At 43.5% G+C, this 19212-nt stretch overlaps 3 protein-coding genes across 14 annotated transcripts in view; 2 read left to right on the top strand and 1 right to left on the bottom strand.

The window, feature by feature from the left end:
* LOC118450196 (uncharacterized) overlaps nucleotides 1-19212 on the bottom strand; it is a 39054-nt gene that overhangs the window by 14067 nt on the left and 5775 nt on the right. The gene's annotated exons all lie outside the window — the stretch shown is intronic.
* On the top strand, nucleotides 170-3169 carry LOC118450175 (S1 RNA-binding domain-containing protein 1). Its single transcript, XM_035885686.2, has 2 exons — nucleotides 170-2180; nucleotides 2263-3169. Exons 1-2 carry the CDS (start codon nucleotides 288-290, stop codon nucleotides 3031-3033), a joined length of 2664 nt encoding a protein of 887 aa, XP_035741579.2. The 5' UTR covers nucleotides 170-287; the 3' UTR covers nucleotides 3034-3169.
* The window catches only part of LOC118450173 (uncharacterized), a 45327-nt gene continuing 39390 nt past the window's right edge, over nucleotides 13276-19212 (top strand). For 8 of the 12 annotated variants that reach the window (XM_035885684.2, XM_035885674.2, XM_035885679.2 and 5 more), the window contains exon 1: nucleotides 13276-13549. The gene's annotated coding sequence lies outside the window, so the exon portion shown is untranslated. Of the gene's footprint in view, nucleotides 13555-13948; nucleotides 14099-19212 lie in introns of all 12 variants that reach the window. The other 4 variants (XM_035885675.2, XM_085655869.1, XM_035885676.2 and 1 more) reach the window with 3 other exon arrangements.

The following is a 19212-nucleotide window of genomic DNA, read 5'->3' as shown; positions in this document are numbered from 1 at the left end:
AAATATCTGCGCGAGTTTATTAATGATTTCGCAATAAAATATCGCTATTTTATCGTTAAATCGAGTATATCGTTTAAAACGATTAAGGAGAATATGCATTCGTATGGTTATATTTATCGATTTTCGCGGGAAAAAATTGAAATATCAAGTAGCTACGATCGTCGCTAGAGACGCTTTAAGCAGCGGAACATGGTGGTGACAGGCGCGGTTATGTTTTTATGTTTACTTCATGCATGTTCTATCATTTTGTAAGATTCCGAAAGAAAAAAAGAACATAATTTAGAAATATGAAGAGAGTTTTACGGAATAAACAAAACACACCTATAATTATATCATCCGACGAAGACGAGGACGAGAAGAAAGAAATAAAAAGGAAAGTTGTAAAGAAAGAAATTCAGGTTGAAGGCGAGAAAGGTAAGGGCAAGAAGAGAGTAGGAAATGTAAGAGGGAAGAAAGTAAAGGTAGAAAATATCAATGAAAAGGACGATAAAAAAGTAGACGACGAATGTATAAGGGTAAAGGGTGTTAAAAGGAAAAATGAAGATACAGACAAATCACATAATGCAAAAAAAGTGAGGTTAAAGAAGGATCATCTATCTGTTGTTGTAAAAAAGTCGAAGGAAGATGTATCTCTCGAAAGGCAAAAAAAGAATAAAGAAATAGATATAGGAAATTTTCCTAGCGAATGTGTGGAATGGACCGACGTTGACTACATTTGCGAAGTGGAAAATATCGATAAAGAAGTAGCAGAAAATATAGTGAAACTTTTCAAAGATGATAATACTATACCTTTTATCGCAAGGTATAGGAAAAATATGACAGGCGGCATGGAACCGGATCAATTGAGATCAGTGAAAGAGTCCTTTGATCGTGTAAATGTAATAAAACATCGCGCTGCCGTTATTATTAAAGCTATCGATAAGTTAGGAAAGTGGACGCCACAGATACATTCTGCCATAATGTCTACCAAATCCGGGGACGATTTGGAGCATATTTATTCAATGTTTAAAGTAACGTCGAAGCAATCCTTGGCGGAGAGGGCCAAATCGTTGGGCTTAGGTCCGATAAGTAATGCGGTAATAGAGGGAAAAGAAATTCCTCCTCTATCGTCGCTGATCGATCGAGAAAAGAAAGAGCTGCAAACCGAGCAACAAGTAAGGGAAGGAATTGTACATATTATAGCGGATATAATAAGTAAAAATAAAGGTACGTTTGACAAAGTGAAAATCCTTGAAAGAGCATCTATTATAGAGATTCAAACGGCGCGATCAAAGGCAAATGATACGTCCAAGAACGGGAAGAGGGATGTAGATCGAGAAAAGTATGAAATATATTTCAATTTCAAAAGTAACACAAGAATTATTAAACCGCATCAAATTTTAGCTATTAATAGGGCAGAGGCGCAGAAAGTACTCGGTGTAAAAATCGTTATACCCGATTCATTGATAGATGGATTTAAAAATTATTGTTTGAACTCGTTGTTCAGATTCGGAGCTAGGTCGTCTTCGTCGTCGGCCATACACTTGGCATTGTTGGAAGATAGTATCGATTATGCTTACAAAAAGTTTATCAAACCGTTGATAGTTCGAAGAGTACGAGGCGAATTAAAGGAGAAAGCTGAGAATGCATCGATAAAGGTATTCTCTATCAATGTCAAACAGTTGCTACTGACACCTCCTGTACGTGGAAAGATAGTGCTGGGTATAGATCCAGGTTTTTCTCATGGATGTAAATTAGCAGTGGTATCGGAGCAAGGTAACGTTTTAGAAACTGCCGTAATATATCCTCATAGAAGGGCAGAAGGAGGTTTAGATAAATCGATTAAAATTTTGACCGATTTGGTGAGGAAATATAAAAGTACTGTCGTAGCGCTTGGCAACGGTACGGCATGCAGAGAAACAGAAGTGTTACTTTCAAATTTAATCAAATCTAATGCCTTCGATCCATTTGACGTTTCTTATACTATAGTCGACGAAGCTGGAGCTTCCATATACAGCTGTAGTTCGGAGGCGAAACTTGAGTTTGCCAGTCTTGACCCAAATATAATCTCTGCGATCTCAATCGCAAGACGTATACAAGATCCTCTTGCCGAATTGGTCAAGATAGAACCGAAGCATCTAGGTGTAGGAATGTATCAACACGATTTGCCCGAAAAACAATTGATACAGTCATTGAACGAAGTTAGTATCCATATGAATATTGGATGAATCTATCGAAACATATCTCGAAATAACTCGATAATTGGCTAATTTGTCCTTATAGGTTGTCACAGAGGCTGTAAGTTTTGTCGGCGTCGATGTCAACACAGCTTCCCATTCTCTTCTTAGAAAAGTCGCCGGTTTGAATGTATCTAGAGCGACTAGCATCATAGAATGGAGGAATAAGCATGGTCCATTTTTGAACAGACGACAAATTTTGAACGTAAAAGGCATCGGTAGCAAAACTTTCGAACAGTGTGCCGGATTTATAAGGATTCTACCAGAGACAGTAACGGTTACCGGGAGTAAAGTAAAGAAATCCAAAGATCCAGATAATTCTTTAAATTTTTTGGATCAGACGTGGATTCATCCGGAGTCATATGCTATAGCGAATGAATTTTTAAAATCGTCTGGATGTAATGTAGAGGAAATAGGCAGTTTGTCTTTCATAGAAAGAATAAAATCATACGTCAAAGACGGTGGTTCGAGTTTTCGTAAGAAATTTCAGACGGACGAAGCCACGTTAGAAGTCATAATAAAGGGCTTAACTATGAAGAAGGACGAAGACATAAGAATGAAATCGCACTGTCCTTTGTTTCGTGCTTCTTTGCGAAATATCGACGACTTGACCGAGGGTACTTTGTTAAGCGGGGCTGTTAGAAACGTCACGCATTTTGGCGTATTCGTAGACGTTGGGGTAGGAAAAAATGGTCTTATGCCCACCAAATGTTGCAAGGGTGAAACTCTTTGCATAGGTCAACGCGTGGAAGTAAAAGTTGTCAACATCGAACACAGACGTAATAGATTCATCTTGGAACTCATCAAGGCCTTGTAAAGTAATATCGAAGGGCTTTCTTTGTCGATCGTGCGAGATGTCAAATACAATCGAAATACTTTTTTTTTTTTTTTCTTTTTTTTTTCTTCAATCATGTACAACCCCCCCCCCTCCCCCATAATATTACGTTTTGTACGGATTGTGAGCGAAATAAATTCATCCATTGAAAACATTGAGTAAGAAAAATGGAGAAAAGTTTGATTTGGAAAAAAAAAAAACAGAAAAAAGAACATTTGATTTGGAACAAACCTTTTATTAAGGGGACTCGATGGATTTATTATGTGTGTGCCCGAACGAAAGGGTTGACTATGCTCGAAAAAGTCTTTCTTGCGTTTGTGCCGATCAATATACGCCGTAGTCAACGGCGTAGCAGTAAGAAGCTACTTTTTTCTTTCCTTTCATTTATTCTCTCGATTTCTTTTAATTAATTTTTTATTCTGGCAACTTCGACAATGGAAAAATGATTGTAGGATTGAGTTCATAAATAGTTTAATACCTGTACGAGAGGGTATTCAAGAAAATTATATATCGCGATAGAGAAAGGAGAAGTAAGATGTGGGGGTATTAAAAGGCACGATATGCCATTTGCAATGCGTTTTACTTCAGCCTAGGTGTACGTAAAACCGCTCGATTGCGAAAATAATTGATGAAATTATTTATTTATTTTTTTTTTTCTTTTGTTTCTACAAAAAGAACGAAATAAAATTTCGACGCGAATCAAGAGTGCCCCCTGTAATCGCTTTAACTTGGTTTATCTTTGTCGATAAGGTAGACGTCCGTGGTACACGAGAAAGCATATTTCTTACTAATCTAATCGATTTATTGGAAAAGCATAATAATCGATCATCTCGTATCGTCGTTCAGAATTCCCTTTTAGATCGTAACAGTAATAAATATCACGTTATTTTTTTTTAGTTAGCATCCGTGTCCTTTCGCATTGTTACGCGGGTGTATATGCTTATTCAGGACAGTCGGTCAGGGAGCTTTAAAAATTGCCTCATTTTCTTCGCGAATCACGTACTTAAGAATTTCTTCAAGCGCAGGTAAAAGTAAAGTATAACGGAGCTACTACTCGAGCGAGCTTTTTATTTATTTTAACGATAAAACGATATTACTCGAGGATTTTGATTATTCGATGAAAATGAGTGACCTAGATAAAAGCGTCTCTCGCACGAGTTAACGAGAGTACGAGATTTATTTCACAAACGATAGCCGATAAGTTTTAATTAAATTTCTAATATGGATTTGGGCTGACGCTGACGTTAAAAAGTGATTACATACGCGTCGATTAATCGAACTAATGCGTGCAAAATAATTTTCAAATTGATTAGGGAAAAGAAGGTGAGAACCGTGAAACAGAACAAAGCCGTTTTATCCTTTGCTACTGCGACACGAGTCGGGATATAATAATTGCCGACGAAACAGGTTTTCTCCTTCCGGACGAAAACATTTTATACGAGGTTCGCGACGATCCTCGGATTTGTAAAACTATGGAAAAGAGAGAAATAGAAAAGAAATTGAACGAACTCGACAGATTGCGAGAGAAAATAAAAGGAGTCATAGTGCGGTCTCTTTCATGGACGATGAATGGCGCTCGCTGATCTTTAGAACAATCGCTCGGCGTTTCGTAAAACCGTCCGCCGGCAATTATTATATTTGTCGAAAGTCTGAAAATTTATATTTGCCAAGTAAAAACAATGGCTTGTTATTTTCTATCCGTCCTGTTGAGAAAATATCTCTGGAATCGACACGATGTTTATTTTCCCTCGTGGTACCTGTTAGGATTATAGGACTATGGGGCCGGTATATAGAGCGAGCGGAACAGGGCAGGGGGTGCTCCGTTGACGATGCTGCCCGATCCCGCGCGTTAGTGCTTTTTCCCCTGGCGTCTAGACGTCGCGGCGCCCGTTTTCAGGCATCAGCCGTTTTACGGAACTACGCTCGATGCTTACACTCTCGACTACGTTCCTTATCGATCCGCGACATTGACGCGAATTAACGAAATTTTTCACTCCAATGGGAAAAAGGAGGAGGAATAAAGAAATAGATATGCGCATGAGAAGAATCATATTCGATGATTTCCCTTTTACGAACGATATCGAACTTTTTAATCAGCGAATGTCTTCCATGCATTGGGATACGTTAAGGGTGCTGCTCGGATCGATTTTTAATCTTGGCAAATGACTCCAAGGGAAGGGCGCTCAGACCGCGTCGCAAGCGTTAAACCATCGCAAGAAGGAGACGATGCTCGCTGACGGCTACGATAATGTTGCTTGTTGCTCGTCAACAGGGTGAGGGGGGGGTGAGCTTTTCCGATGGACGATCATTTCTCTAAAGGTACATAGCTTTTTTCTCTTCTTTCTCGCGGCAGAAAACAAACAAACAAACAAACAAACAAACAAACAAATAGATTTATTTTATTTCCCTTTGCGCCGAATATCGTCGATTAGTGGAGCAGAGCCAACCGCGAAAAGTTTTACGATCGTATTAATCACCGACCTAGTGCCGGTGAACGTGCGCGAACAAAACTCTCGATATTTTTTTCCGAGCGATCCCTTCCAAATTGTCCGTGTATAAGATTCGAAGAACAAGGACGTTTCCTACGTTTCGCATTTAAGCGAAATTAAAGCGATGAAAGGCGAGGTGTAAGACGATTCCGCGATAGGAGGGCAATCGATGCACGCAGATAGACGGACGGACGGACGGGCGGTCGATCGGTCGGTCGGTCGGTCGGTCGGTCGGTCGGTCGGTCGGTCGGTCGGTCGGTCGGTCGGTCGGTCGGTCGGTCGGTCTTGGGGCGCGCGCATAGTAATATATGCACATAGCTCGGCTATAGAGCACTTGAAATGTTACGTAGGCACGTTTCGTACACGTAGGAGGTAGACTTTCGACCTTAACGTCCACCGACAGTTTAGGTTGGCTCGCCTACGCGACTCGCAAAGTTATTACGAAGCTAGCGCAAATCGTATTACAGTAGCTAACCGTAGAATGGCATTTATTTTTCGCATAACTCGCAAACTTTTGTCGCGTTTCGTTATTGCCTTTGAATCCTTAACTTGGAGTAAAATTTCACTTTTTTTCGTTTCCTGCCTAATATTTTCGTCCCGGATTTTGATCCCTCCCGTAGGAAGGATACGGTTCTCTGGCAGAAGCTCGTTAATGTATACTGTGACGTACCCCCTAGAATGTAACCTAACGCAAGAGCGATGGCTACGTTTTATTTCCGACAGACTGTCGCTCGATTAAACTCTCGTAAGCTCGTTAATCTCTTCCTATCTCGTTACTCCCGACGGAGAGTCGAAGGAAGCGAATGCTTCGAGCCCTTTTAATGGCCCGGCAAGGTAAGAAGCAACGCTTCATTTTACTCTCGCAATCGCTTAAAAACGCTCGTTACATTACGTTCGAACCATCGTCGCGTTAAATTATACGAATTTTGTCCATGTAAAGCCATCCAACCTTCTGCTGGTTGGAAGCTCTCAAAGTGTGTAGGATGAAAATCTTCCAATGAGATTTAATCGCGGCTACCACCCATCCTCGATTTTCGTCGTCGATTGCGATCGACGAAAGAGACTATCGCGTCTGAATAAAGAGGAGATTAGTTGGATAGCCAGCCGTAAGGGAAACCGTAGGAGAGTAGTTTTGTTAGCGAGAGGTGCGGGATACGAGTTGGAATTCCGAGGTTTCGCGACTCGAACGTTTCTCGTTCTCGTGAATGTAAGAGAATACGTAACGGATAGTAGAAGGTAGTGGGGTCGAGAACAGACACGCGTGCTTCTCCTCGTTGATTTGTGCGAAGACTCGAAAGGATTGTCCTGCCGGACCTGAGAGCTCTCCTCGTTAAGACACTCTCCTAGCTTTGGAATATCACGTGCGAAACTAAGGTGTCCTCTGGGAGAGCTATACGGGGCCAAGAGCCCGTAATGCCCCTTACTTTTTCCATTTTATTCGCCCGATAAGACGGGGAAAAAAGGCGGAAAATCGCGAGGAAACTCGTCTTTCTCTTCTTCTTTTTGATCCTAGGATTCGTTTGTCATACTCGAAGGCAGATCGATTAATCAGCTTTTGTCGGTAGTAGCGCGATAGTAACTTTAGCCTTTCTGACAAAGTACGCGAGGTCACGTCGTATCCCAGGCGAGCAACACCTGCTACTACGGTCTTGCTAGGTAGAATCGGTTCGTGAGCTGACGCACGACTTTGCAGGCGGCGATCATTTCTAAAGCCACACGAGCAGTTGTTCGGTCCTTTGCGGTCGTGACTCTCCAGAGTGCCATCGTCCCTAACCTCGGAGTACCTCCCAATACCGTCACGAAGAACAATCGCCTAGGCTCTAACTTTTCCGTCCTTATCCATGTCGTGCCAGTTCATCGTCGTGCCAGCTACCGTACACGATAGAAAGAACGATGTCGGCAAATCTGGATAAAAAGAGATCAAGATCGTTCCTTATCTCTTTCCATGTGATGCTGTTCCTGAAGTTGCCTCTTTCTAATCTGTCTCTTTCATATCAAAAAATCCGACGAAAAGATTTCGTTTTGCTTGTAACGTTGGCCTTACAACCTATTCCGCTCATATCTTCCGAAATATAATAAATATTTTCACCTCGTGAGTTTAGCATAACGTTTCCGTATAGCGAATTTTTCATACGATCGTCTTCGTTAGGAAGAATAAACGAGAGAGAGAGAGAGATCTCGATTTGAAAACTTTCCGAAAAGATTGGAAATTATTATCGCTGAATCTTCCTCGGATGGATTACATAGCTTTACAAAAATTTTCGCAAAAATTTAAATCAGAAAGGTAAGCTACATAGAGAACGACGATTCGCCACTCGATCTTGTAGTCTCGGACATTTTATACATTCGTCAATTTGCATATCCCTTTTTAAATTCCTCTTACGACGTATGCGCTCACGACATTCCTTCTTGATATTGTATTGTGAAGATATGCCAATGTTTGCCGGAATTGCGTGCTTCGAAATTTCATTATTGTTTGGTAAAAAGTTTAAATTGAAAAAGTCTTTGTCGAAAAAACGAAACGTCCCGTCTCAGGTTATTCATTTCGGGTCACCTTTTTTTGTTTCTCCTTACGCGTTACTCGTTACACTCGTTCGTGTTTTTTGCAAAATTTTTTCACGCTTGCACGCTATTCCGTGATAACACGAAACGTAGAATATTCGTTCGTCAATGGAGACTCGCAGGCCCGCCGTCACGGTCGTAGTCGCATCCGTTTCGCAAATCCATTTTGAATGGAAACGCGAAATAATTGAACCCGAGTTCACAAACCATCGTAAAGCATCGTTTCATTTGTTCGCTTCTTTTCTCATATTTTCAGCGAGGCTCGAAACATATTTATCAGAAAGCGTGGTTCGCGCGAATGTAAAAATGGATATTCGTAAAGGTAAAATGTTACATCGAGCGTGCGTATAAGTGGAGGGATTAAAACCATCCCTCTCCCTTCTTCTTTCCTTTCCTTCTCCTTTTTCCTCGGCACGTGGTATCCAAAGTTTGTTGATTACTTTCGAGGATCGTTAAAGTTAATGAGGTGCCCGACGGAAATCTTCGTAGGAAGGAAAATCTCGTACGGGCGACTACGTATGTCTGCGTCTGGGTTGCGTGAATACGAAACGCTCGCGAGGAGCCGTAACGCCGAGCTTCGTTGAAATTATTCTCTCTCTTCTCGAGTCCTTCTTATCGTAGCAACAGCATATCGTAACGTTCAACGCTATTCGCATTTACCGTTGTGAATATTTCTTCACGTGGAAATGGGGGTCACGATGAAAAGATAAGATCGGATAATCGGAAATGTACAGTTTGCCATGCCAACGACGACTCGGATCCTCGAAGGAAGGGATGATCTAAGGATGGTTATACGTCGAGGAATACGGTTATACGAAGGGAGATGGTTACGGTAGAGGAGCTGTAAATCAACGGGAAAGAACGAAATGTCGCAGCGAGCACTTCCGAGAGAAAATTTCGAATACTTATTTATAAGATAGAGCCTCCAAGGTTCGTTTCTTGTTCAACGTACGAATTCGTGTTACCACTTGCGTATCAATATCATATCATTTGCACGTACAAGCGTCGCCGTTCGAATCGAGTGAAATAATTATCATCAATTAAATGCATTTAATTAAGCGCATCTGAGCTACCGCGTGCGAAGGGAAGAGGAATTATTTGCAACTAGCGGTTCTACTAGCATTACCTAAGTAGACGTCGCGCGGTCTTGATGTCGCTTAAAGTACATTATGGCTATTCGTATTTCTCCCCTCGTACCGTAAAGCGTATACTTTACACCGTAACGAAAGCAGTATTTCTGGAATATCGCCTTTCGCCATAACGCGAAAGAGATTCGAGAATGAAAGTTGTCGAGACGACGAAAGAACGGACAAAGCCACAGAGAAACTTGGAAGGTGTCTCACTCGCTTATGATATCGCACCCGTAAGCGATACCGTGCCGGATACCAATTTCGCTAGGACAAACTCTCTTCCTCCTAAATCCGTCGCAATTTCAAATAGAAGAGTCGAGGAATCCTTTGAACGGGCCGAACGAATACGAGCTTGATCGAGGATACGTGCTGTGAGTAACGATAACGATCGTCTATCCTGTCTTCCGATGCGTTAGATCGAATATCTAGTGACTTTTGAAAATAAAGATGAAAAAGAAATACATTCCACTAGCCGTCGAATCATACTTCGAGGACGTTCGTACCTGAAAAATCCTTGATAAGAAGTCCCACAGGAAGGGAGATTCACAAGCGAGAACGAAAACGGATAATTGGCTCGCCTTACGCTTTCCACACTAATTATGTATTTCGTAGTAATTAAGCCTTTGCGATAGAATAACGCGAACGAGATTGGCCAAGTATCTCGAGTTTCGAGCGGCGTACATATTTTATTACTCCGATGGTTCTTTTCGTTAACGAGCGCCGCTTCTCCGACTCGAAACTGAAGCTCTCGTGGAAGATTGAGCATCGTACGCGTCGGTGATTTTAGCCCTCGCATGTTTTTTAATATTCGGGACGGAAGAAGAGGAGAGGGATTATATGCGCTCGTTCCTTTATTCCTCCTTTATTTTGACGATACACGGTTGAACGTATACGTCATGGAGCGTAGAGGTGAAGGCAGGTGCGTTGGGGTTACGTCATCGATCTGGCTGACTAATCCGACGTTCTCGAAATACTCGACGACTTTCTCGTATAATTCGCGCGACGATAAAACTACCGATCGAAATATCATTTGCTCTAATATCTAATATAAGTTCGTTTAGGTTCGAGCCGCAATAATAATCGATAATATGTTCCTACCTTTAATCGGTTGACCGTTATGCAATTGCAATTGTACGATTTCGATCTGCCACAGTTACATAACTTCAACAATCCTACATAGGATCGTACCTTTTCGTTTTACTCGACGATTACGTAAAACGGAAAACTTTCTTCCAATTTTTCTTTACAAACGCAAAAACGCGATCGCGAGCAGAGGGACGCAAAAAAGTTTCCATCTATTACGATTTATTTAGAATCGACGAATTTGTCGGGGTCGACTTTTAATCCGTTTAATCGCGTTTTAGAGACGAAACGAGAAGAGAAAGATGGCAATGTTCGAGGTGCAACCTGTGAAAGCCGTCGTTGCGGTATATCTTGCGATAAGCTCCTAACTTTCCGCCAGGGGCTGGAATGCGAAATGTAAAACGTTCTACGAGAGAGTCCTCCAACGAAATATTGCTAATTTATTCGTCGTGGATATTAGAGCAACCTCCGGGATGGTCTAAACTCCTGAATGTCTTACCTTCGTTCGAGAACAGAATGCTTGTCCGGTAACACGTTAGCCACCAGCGGATGCCACGCTTAATTTCGCTCGCACGTTCGCACGATTAACAACCATTTTCCTACCGGTCGAAAAAATTGGGAAAGCTCTCTTCTTCAACGAAACGAACTCTGAATTTTACATTCGATCGAGAATCGTCGTTGCCTCAAGTTAGTCGAGCTTTTCGATCAGAATTATTGCCCATCGAAGGACATCGATGAGGCAGGAAATAATAACTTTGCTAATTCGACGAATTAAATCGACGATATGACGTGCCTAATATTCTCGGCGCTTTGCCATCACAATTTAGTTTCGACGTCGAAATATCGATCGGAGCCATCTCTCCGTGAAGCAATATTATTAGAGAACCGACTTGAATCGAGTAACACAATTTCCTTGGGTATAGCCTTTAAAGAGCGCAAGATCGTCGAAGAGAACTCTGTTCGACGATTCAACGATTTCGTAGCCAACTACGAAAAGTGTCGTATAATACGCTTGCGTTTCGAACTTTTCGGTAGGAATACTCGAATACGCGAGCAACAGGGATCTCTCGAGACCGATAGGAATTTCTGAATTCCTCGCGAGCGACGTTCGCATCTTCGCGAGAAACGATAGCTCGTCTCACCACCGGCGCGAACCAAAATCCTGCAATATTTTGTTTCGAAAGCTAAAGGATTCTCCTGTCTTCTGGTGTACCGTGAATCCTTCCTGGAAGCCAAAATTACCATCAAAACTATGCTTCATCGTGCATTAAAGCATCTTCCAGGCGCAACAACGTTCGCGAGATACGACGTCGCCGTGGAATAGCTGTCTCATTAATTATGACATACGACTGGACATATTAAAGGATTCGTAAAGCATCCCCGATTCTAGCATCTCCTTTTCTGGACTTTGACGCCTCGTAGTCGATGCACTTTTATCGCGGCAAATAAAAAGAGACCTTAGTGGGTATATCTCGAGAGGCAAAATTGAACGTCCGTATATGCGTCGATGACAAAGAGTCAATTCGGTGGCGCCGTTAACGAGGTATAGAGCTTTAATCCTCATTAATCACGGGTTCTTGGCGTCGTACGGGATGCGACGAACGTCATACGTACCTACAGTATTTTCCATGGTCTCTCTCGTAGTCGGACGAAGAATTCGTCCTGTCATTACGCACCGCATAAAAAGTGGGGTAGCGTAAAGTGCAACGCGGACGAGAATCCGACTGGAATGCGAAACGTGGCTTCGAGTTTACACAAAGATGCACGAGAATAGAACGTTCGCGCGTCGTTCAAATCTATTTTTAGCGTATCACCGATAGAAGGACTCATCGATTTCTTCGTCTAATATCGTCGTAATTGAGAAATTATGCAGATCGCGTCGGTTTAAAATTCGTTGTGGCGGAACCAGTTTGTGACTCATCGTAATAACAAGAGGAGGCGAGAGACAACTTCGGAGCGACTATGGATGGAGGTAAATGGGGTGTGTTTGGGAACAAAGTACATACACTTTATTAGCGATTAATTGGCTCGTTGGAGAATCGACTAGTCGAAATTTGTTGGGAGAAAAGACCGAGGTAAAAAGAAAGGGAGTTTACGACGTCTTTGGTTTCTTCTCTCTGGGCGACCATTAATGGCCACTTTCGGTCGAGCGAGACAGAAAAGGTCGCCCGCGAAAATACTCCGAGTATACTTCTCTCGGATTTTTCGAACATTTCCCATTTTAAAAGATTCGGAGTCGTGCTTACCGCTAGGAACGTTAGCGGTTACATCGACGAAAGAGGAAAAAAGTTTCTTTACCGTCGAAGAGTTATGGGATCGCAAGTTGTGGGACGCGGAATAGACGCGTGCACAAAGGTAACGGTACGTGCGCTTTACTCTCCCTCGTGAAATATTATCGCATTGCGGCCCTCGAATTTAAGCGTGATTTATCGGAAACTGGAAGAAGATGATTTAATCGATGAATAAGGAGAAAAATATACCTATCTATAGACCGGATAGGATTGACGCTCGAGACCGTTAGACCGAGAGCGTATAATTCTCGTAAACCGATAAAGAGTATTATCGAAAGCCGATCGTCTAGTCCGAGGTGCGTCTAAGGTAGTAGGGAAAATGTATTCTTTGCTCTACTCTCGGTCCGAAAAAAAAGAACTGGAAGGAAGAAAAAAAAGTAGGAAAAGACGGGAAAGTAGGTAGAGACACCAGCTGAGGACCCTGCCGTAGAAGCTGCTAGGAGCGGCAGGAGCGGTCCGAGTGAAATGGAGTGGGGAGCGACACAGCGGCGGCGGCGGCGGCGGCGGCGGCGGCGGCGGCGGCGGCGGCGGCGGCTCGAAAAGGAGGAGGGATGGAGATAGGCACGATCGAAGGGGCAACGAGGAGGGGAGTCGGCGCGCGCGCCTCTGGTGAAGGTAGAGGGGGCAAGCGGTGTCGCGGAGAGGGGAGTAAACACGCCGGCGCCTCAGTCGAGCGACGTCCGTGGACTGCGTTGGATTTCCTTTTGAGTCTCTCGTATCCTCGAGCGTTTTACCATCACGTCGACGGGCTTCGTCGTCATTGTCGCCGTCGTGCTTACGTTTCCCCAAAGAGGAGTGTCCATTCTCTTTGTTTACGGCGCCATTACGCGTATCTTATCATAAAGTCTGTGCGAATCGATCGGACCATTGGAGGATGGACCATTGCTCTTCCGACAAGGACCAGTTATAAATCGAGCGACGATTTTTATCTTCTTCTTCCTTGGTAAGGTAAAAGAATCCGGACAAAAATATATGCTTTGCCACCGACGCCAGAGAAACGTCTATATACGTATTATACACACACGCACGTAGAGAGAGAGAGAGAGAGAGAGAGAAAGAGAGAGAGCGTCACAGAACGCGCGCGCGTCTTGTGTTCCGTTCGTTCCCTTTTTTCCTTTTTCTCGCTTTTGTGCCCGACCTTCCTTCCCTCGTTTCGCGGAATACGTGGCGGTTCTGCTCTCTGCCCAAAGAAAAGAAAGATTGCTTTACTCACAAATGTCTTTTTTTTATCTTTCTTTTTCTAAACGTTGACTCGAATTTCCGTTAGTACTCTTTTTCTCTCTCTCTCTCTCTCTCTCTCTCTCTCTCTCTACATACACGTCATTTTATCTCTTCTCTCTAGTAGCCCAGCGCGACGGAACAAAGGGACAGTGCGTGGTTAGGGAACGAAGAAGAGACGGAAAAAAGAACAGTGGTTAGAAGGGAATAAGAGGGGGAAAGAGAGAGAGAGAGTGATACGAGTCGTATCGATCGAGAGCACAGCCTGTTTAGCGTAAGTCGATGAAATCCTTCTATCGTATTATTGCTAGTAATGATCGAAGCGTTTGTTCGTAACGATGGCAGATACATCGAAGCGTATTTCCGTAAGCAAGAAACGGAAAACTGGTTCTCTTTACCGGTTCTTTCTTTCTCACATACGAGAGCGCGCGCGCACGCACGCATATGCTATCCTCTCATCTCTTTTTCTCGCTTAAACGTACTTCTCGAGCTTCGATTATCGAAATAACTCTGATGAGAGAGAACGGGCAAGTTCGCTTTCCTTTCTCTCTTTCTTGTCAATCAGTCAATCAATCGATCCAAGTGCTATCCATCGAGTCGAGCTCGTTCGATCGAATTTCATATTCGCCTTTATCCTCGTCCTTCGACAAATAATTTTTCGGACAAATAATAATGCTACGGGATCAAAATTTCTTTCTTTCTTTCTTCTTTTTAGGTTAGGAACGAAAGCCACACGACGTCCTGTGCATAATGCATCTCGAGTATAAAGAATAAGCACTAGAACGAACAAATTCGACAATATTATAGGTTATGAATGCGTTTGGAAGAAGAACGTTTGTCGTTAACGATCGCGAGTGCGTTTGAACGATACGCTTCCTGCCGTCTGCGTATCGTCGAATAAAACTCGCGAATAGTTCTCCATCCCCCAAGTAATCATCGTTATTAGACGTCTCCGAGCAACTTGAAATTATACGGTACATCGAAAATTACGAATAGTATAAGTACGTTACGATTATATTTTCCGCTGTTACATGTGCTGCTTCTTACGACCAACGCGTTCCCGTTCATTTTCGAAAGTGAACAGCGATCGATTCAATTACGTATTCGTTGATGTAAACGTTTTCATCGAGATATTTCGTCGTTGATCGTTGACTTTTAAATATGGCGGAAAGTTTGCACGATTGAAGAATTTTTATGGCGTAATGTGTGTAATGAAACATTCCCGGAAATAAGAGCGTTTTTCATTTTTCGATATCGTTTTCGAAACGTTTGACATATTCGTTTCGTTCCTATGAATCGGCTAATAAACGTATCGAATTAAATGTTCGTTTTTCTTCAGAATCGACGATTTTGATGTCATCATAATTTTGAAAGAAAAAATAAGTTTTGTAATCGATTGAAATTTCTTTATAATATATTCGCGAAGACGTAGGTACAGAACGTTACTCGTTCGATTTCGATCCGTCTTATCATCGCGGTAATTAATCTCGCGTGTGACGTAAAGTCGCCGAGCATAACGAGAATTTATCGTCGGCTAATTAGCTGTTTCTTCTTCCTCCTCCTCCTCCTCCACTTCTACCATCCGCTAGGATCGACGTTGGTGAATGCTTTTGTTTCGCTATACTCGATCCTTTAGCATCGTATGTACTCGCGAGTATATACCCGTATTAGCGAAAACGGATCACGTAATTCGAGGGCAAGAAGAAGCTTGTCTCTCGGTCGCGCACACCGAGCGACGACGTTCCTTTTTTTCGCGCGAATGTGCGTGCGCGCTGATCTTGACGAAGAGAAAAAGGAAAGAGAGAGAGAGAGAGAGAGAGAGAGAGAGAGTATCGATCGCGTATTCCGTAGAACTTACGGACGAGAAAGAGTACTTCGATAAGCTCGTGGAATCTTGGAGCTCGCGCGACCGAGATATCGGACCGTCGGTGTTTTGTTACGAAACAGGTTCGTGAGAATGCACCGCGTGCACCAACGATCCATAAACTTCGAATAGACGGAGATGCAGGTACAGAGTCGAGTGGCGAAGTAGGAGGTTGTACATGTGTGCGAGAGAGAAAGAGAAGGAAGCCCGCTCGGCAAAGCTGACCCATACCCCACGGCTGAGACCGAGCTGAGCCGAGCCGAGCTGAGCCGAGCTGCAAGACAGGTAGTGACGTCACTGACCCAGCTGCCGCTCTTTCGCATTCGTCTTTCCATCGGCGGGAAAAGCGAGTTTCTGCTAGGAAGGGATATATATATATATATATATGCTACTTGTCGCTGCCGCTCAATTTAAAGCGAGTACTCGCGATAGGACGTATCGTCGTCGATATAATAGGAGCAGCGTTGGACGAACTCGGAAATTAGTTTGCGCGAACTCTCGTCGATAACGATTTAATATTTCACCTATGTTCGATACTATCTACGTTCGATATATACGTTCCCTCGAGGGTCGCTCATTTTCGAAAAAAATTTCATTCTCGAACGGGATCCTACTTTAAAAGCGGCTATTCCCCATAGACGCACGACCCTGAAACGCTTAGGGAAACGTTTCGTTTTCGTCGCTAGACCAGTGAAGGGGGAGGAGAGACGCGCGGAGGCTGGGATTCGGTCGAATTTAATATTGGCACGCGCGGTGAGAGTGCGTAAGCGCTCTCTTTCTCTCTCTGCCTCCTCAATCTCTCATCTTGTCGTAGGAACAGCTCGAGAGCGCAGTCTCGAGCGTTGCAGCTGCAATTGCGAGCACAGACTGCGGACAAAAGAGTAGCGCGCGTTCACACCGTCCTCCGTACCATTCAGCCGAGTAAATACACTCGGCGACGACGGCTTCCGTAACGAGGACGTGCCCCCCTCCTCCCACTCGATATATAGTTTTACCTATGTTATTTAGCGCGTGACCCTCGATTATGCCGCCTCCATTCCAATTATCGACCGAATCGTAATTATCTCGACTTTGTTATGAAAGGAATAAAGTAAGCTACGCCAAGTAGTTTTATTTGGAGGCACTCCAATAGTTTGAATTTTTCGACACCTTGGACCACCGATATTTCTGGACGCGAGAGCAGATAGTATTTTCGGTCGAAAGATTTTTGATCAAGTACAACGTCTTGGTGGTCACCGTCGTGGATACGTACGAGTTTACGTTTCGAGTTTTCAAAATATGGATTTTCGATCCGTATAAAAGGCATCGCTGGCTCCTCGACTAGTCTCAATTTCCCGAGTAAGATCTTTCTCTCTTAGCTCGCCCCTTTCGCGCTCATTGTTCTCTGCGCGAATCGGGAAAGACAAAGAAAGAAGATATAGAGGCTCGCGTCGTTTATCACGTGGAAACATTTTCTCTCGATATATTCTCGCTCGGAGTTTCTGGTGAGCGCACTGTCGAGTAGTACAGATAATCATTCGATTTCGCGGAATCGGCGCAGCGCGTTTACGTTCGCGATTGCTGCGAAATTAAATCCCCGCTCTATCCCTTCTCCCTGTCTCTCGGTCGTACCAGGAGTCATCGAACGCTGACCGTTGAGTTTACTCCACGACGTTCACTTGATTCCAGAATACACGAATAGGACGACGAAACTCCGAGCAACAGATTTCGCGAGGGTTCTGCCTTTTCGCCGTAGATATATCGATATCTCGCATCGATCGGAATAGAATCGTACACGCGAAACTATATTTATAGGATAGAAACTGGATGATGATGTAATCGACGATAGTACGAGATAATCCTATCTTACGTTCGTTCTCTCTCCATCTTTACGATCGTATTTATCGATGGAATATATAAAAGTGAAGAAAAGAATCGCGATATCTCGTTTTTACAAGCTCAATGTGAAAACAAGTGGGAGGTTTACTTTCGCTATCCGTTATCAAGTAGCAGTCCGTTACTATCGGGGGGAGCGTCAATCCGAAGACGTTTCGCAGCTTTGTTATTGCAGCTCGTCGTCGGAAGATAAAACGATTACGCGAACGTGCAACTACCGAACGTGTCTCGGGACACAAGATAAGCTTAAGCTCGCCGTCGTCGAACAACTTTTTCGTCGCGAAAAGTCTAAGGGAATTTGGTTTTCGCGAGGGAGACCGTAGATGTAGTAGGACTCTAAGGTGACAGACCGAGTAGTCGCGTCATGCTTTCCTAGGACGCGAGAGAAAGGAGAACTTGCGAGTCGATAACGAGAGGGAACCCTCTCGAGTACGCGCACACCAGACGCAGGGAGAGCGAGCGAGCGAGCGAGAGAGAGAGAGAGAGAGAGAGAGAGAGAGAGAGAGAGACGTAAGCACGCTCTCGCTTTGCTCGTTCAAAGCTTTGGTGGACGCTTTGGCTCTGCCTTCTCCTCGGGCTGCATTACGTGTTTCCAAGGCGAAACGACGGACACCCACCACACCCTTCTACGCCCTTCTTCCTCTTCTCTCCTTCGGTTCGAGCCTCCATACTCCATATTTAACGAGGCGCGCCCGACACAATGGGCTTTATGCTAGCAATCAGTATTCTACTTCCGTGAGCAGACATTGAGACGCTGAGTATCGATCCGCTTCCTTCAATGTCAATAACCTGGGCTCCTCTGCTAACTCTATCGTTCGCGAATCGACTAGAATTTGTCTCCTCACTTATAGTCTCTAGCATATACGCTAGCACGGACCGATCCGAACGGTCTTGGGTTTCCTTTTTTTTTTTCTTTTTTTTTTCTTTTTTTTTCTTCCTCTTTTATCTTTTTAATCTCTACCGACGTTATTTCATTTATGCTTCCTGCATTGGCACGTACCACTGCGTAGTATAGCCTTCGTCAAAGTATTTGGGTTAATAGAGTAACGTTGCATCGATAAACGCTAACTAAGCAGTAACTCCCGAGAACGTTGGGGGAATATCGGAAAAGCAATGGAGAAAAAGAGCGCCTGGTATTATATATCCGAGCGGCATCATAAATCGTCCGACGAGCTAGTAATTTCGACTACAACAACCATCCTTGATCGTACTTCGTGTCCGTCGAAGACGATCCTTTCGAAATATTATCGTGACAAACGATATCCTGGTATTCGTTCGATCACGTACCATTTTTGCCAAAGAAAATGAATGAAACAAAATAAAAGAGGAAAAGCGATGGACGAAAAAAATTGTATTGAAAATCCTTGAAAACTCGATCGCAGAGGAATAAATCGCGCGCAGTAAGAGCGCCATAGAATTATGCTTCGTTTATGATTTTTTTACTCACACACACGCACAGCGTTCTAGCGCGAAATTCAATAAAGCGCGCTTTGTCGAGCACGCCCGTCATACGCCGAGAGTACGGCAAGTCGTGCTGAAAATTTTAACGCGCTTCGTTATACCTAGAATCAACGAAAATCGTCCGACAAAACCCACCGACTCGGATATGGGCGAGGGTAAAAATGCATTTGGGATGCATCGAGAGAAAG

Source organism: Vespa mandarinia, chromosome 3 (assembly GCF_050613455.1).
Source record: "Vespa mandarinia isolate Hongniang chromosome 3, ASM5061345v1, whole genome shotgun sequence".
Taxonomy (NCBI): domain Eukaryota; kingdom Metazoa; phylum Arthropoda; class Insecta; order Hymenoptera; family Vespidae; genus Vespa; species Vespa mandarinia.
This window is presented reverse-complemented; position numbering and strand designations above follow the sequence as displayed.

Coding starts and splice junctions, on each gene's coding strand:
- LOC118450175 (XM_035885686.2), top strand. CDS start 288: ATGAAGAGAGTTTTACGGAATAAACAAAACACACCTATAATTATATCA. Junction 2,181..2,262: donor TGATACAGTCATTGAACGAA/GTTAGTATCCAT, acceptor TTGTCCTTATAG/GTTGTCACAGAGGCTGTAAG.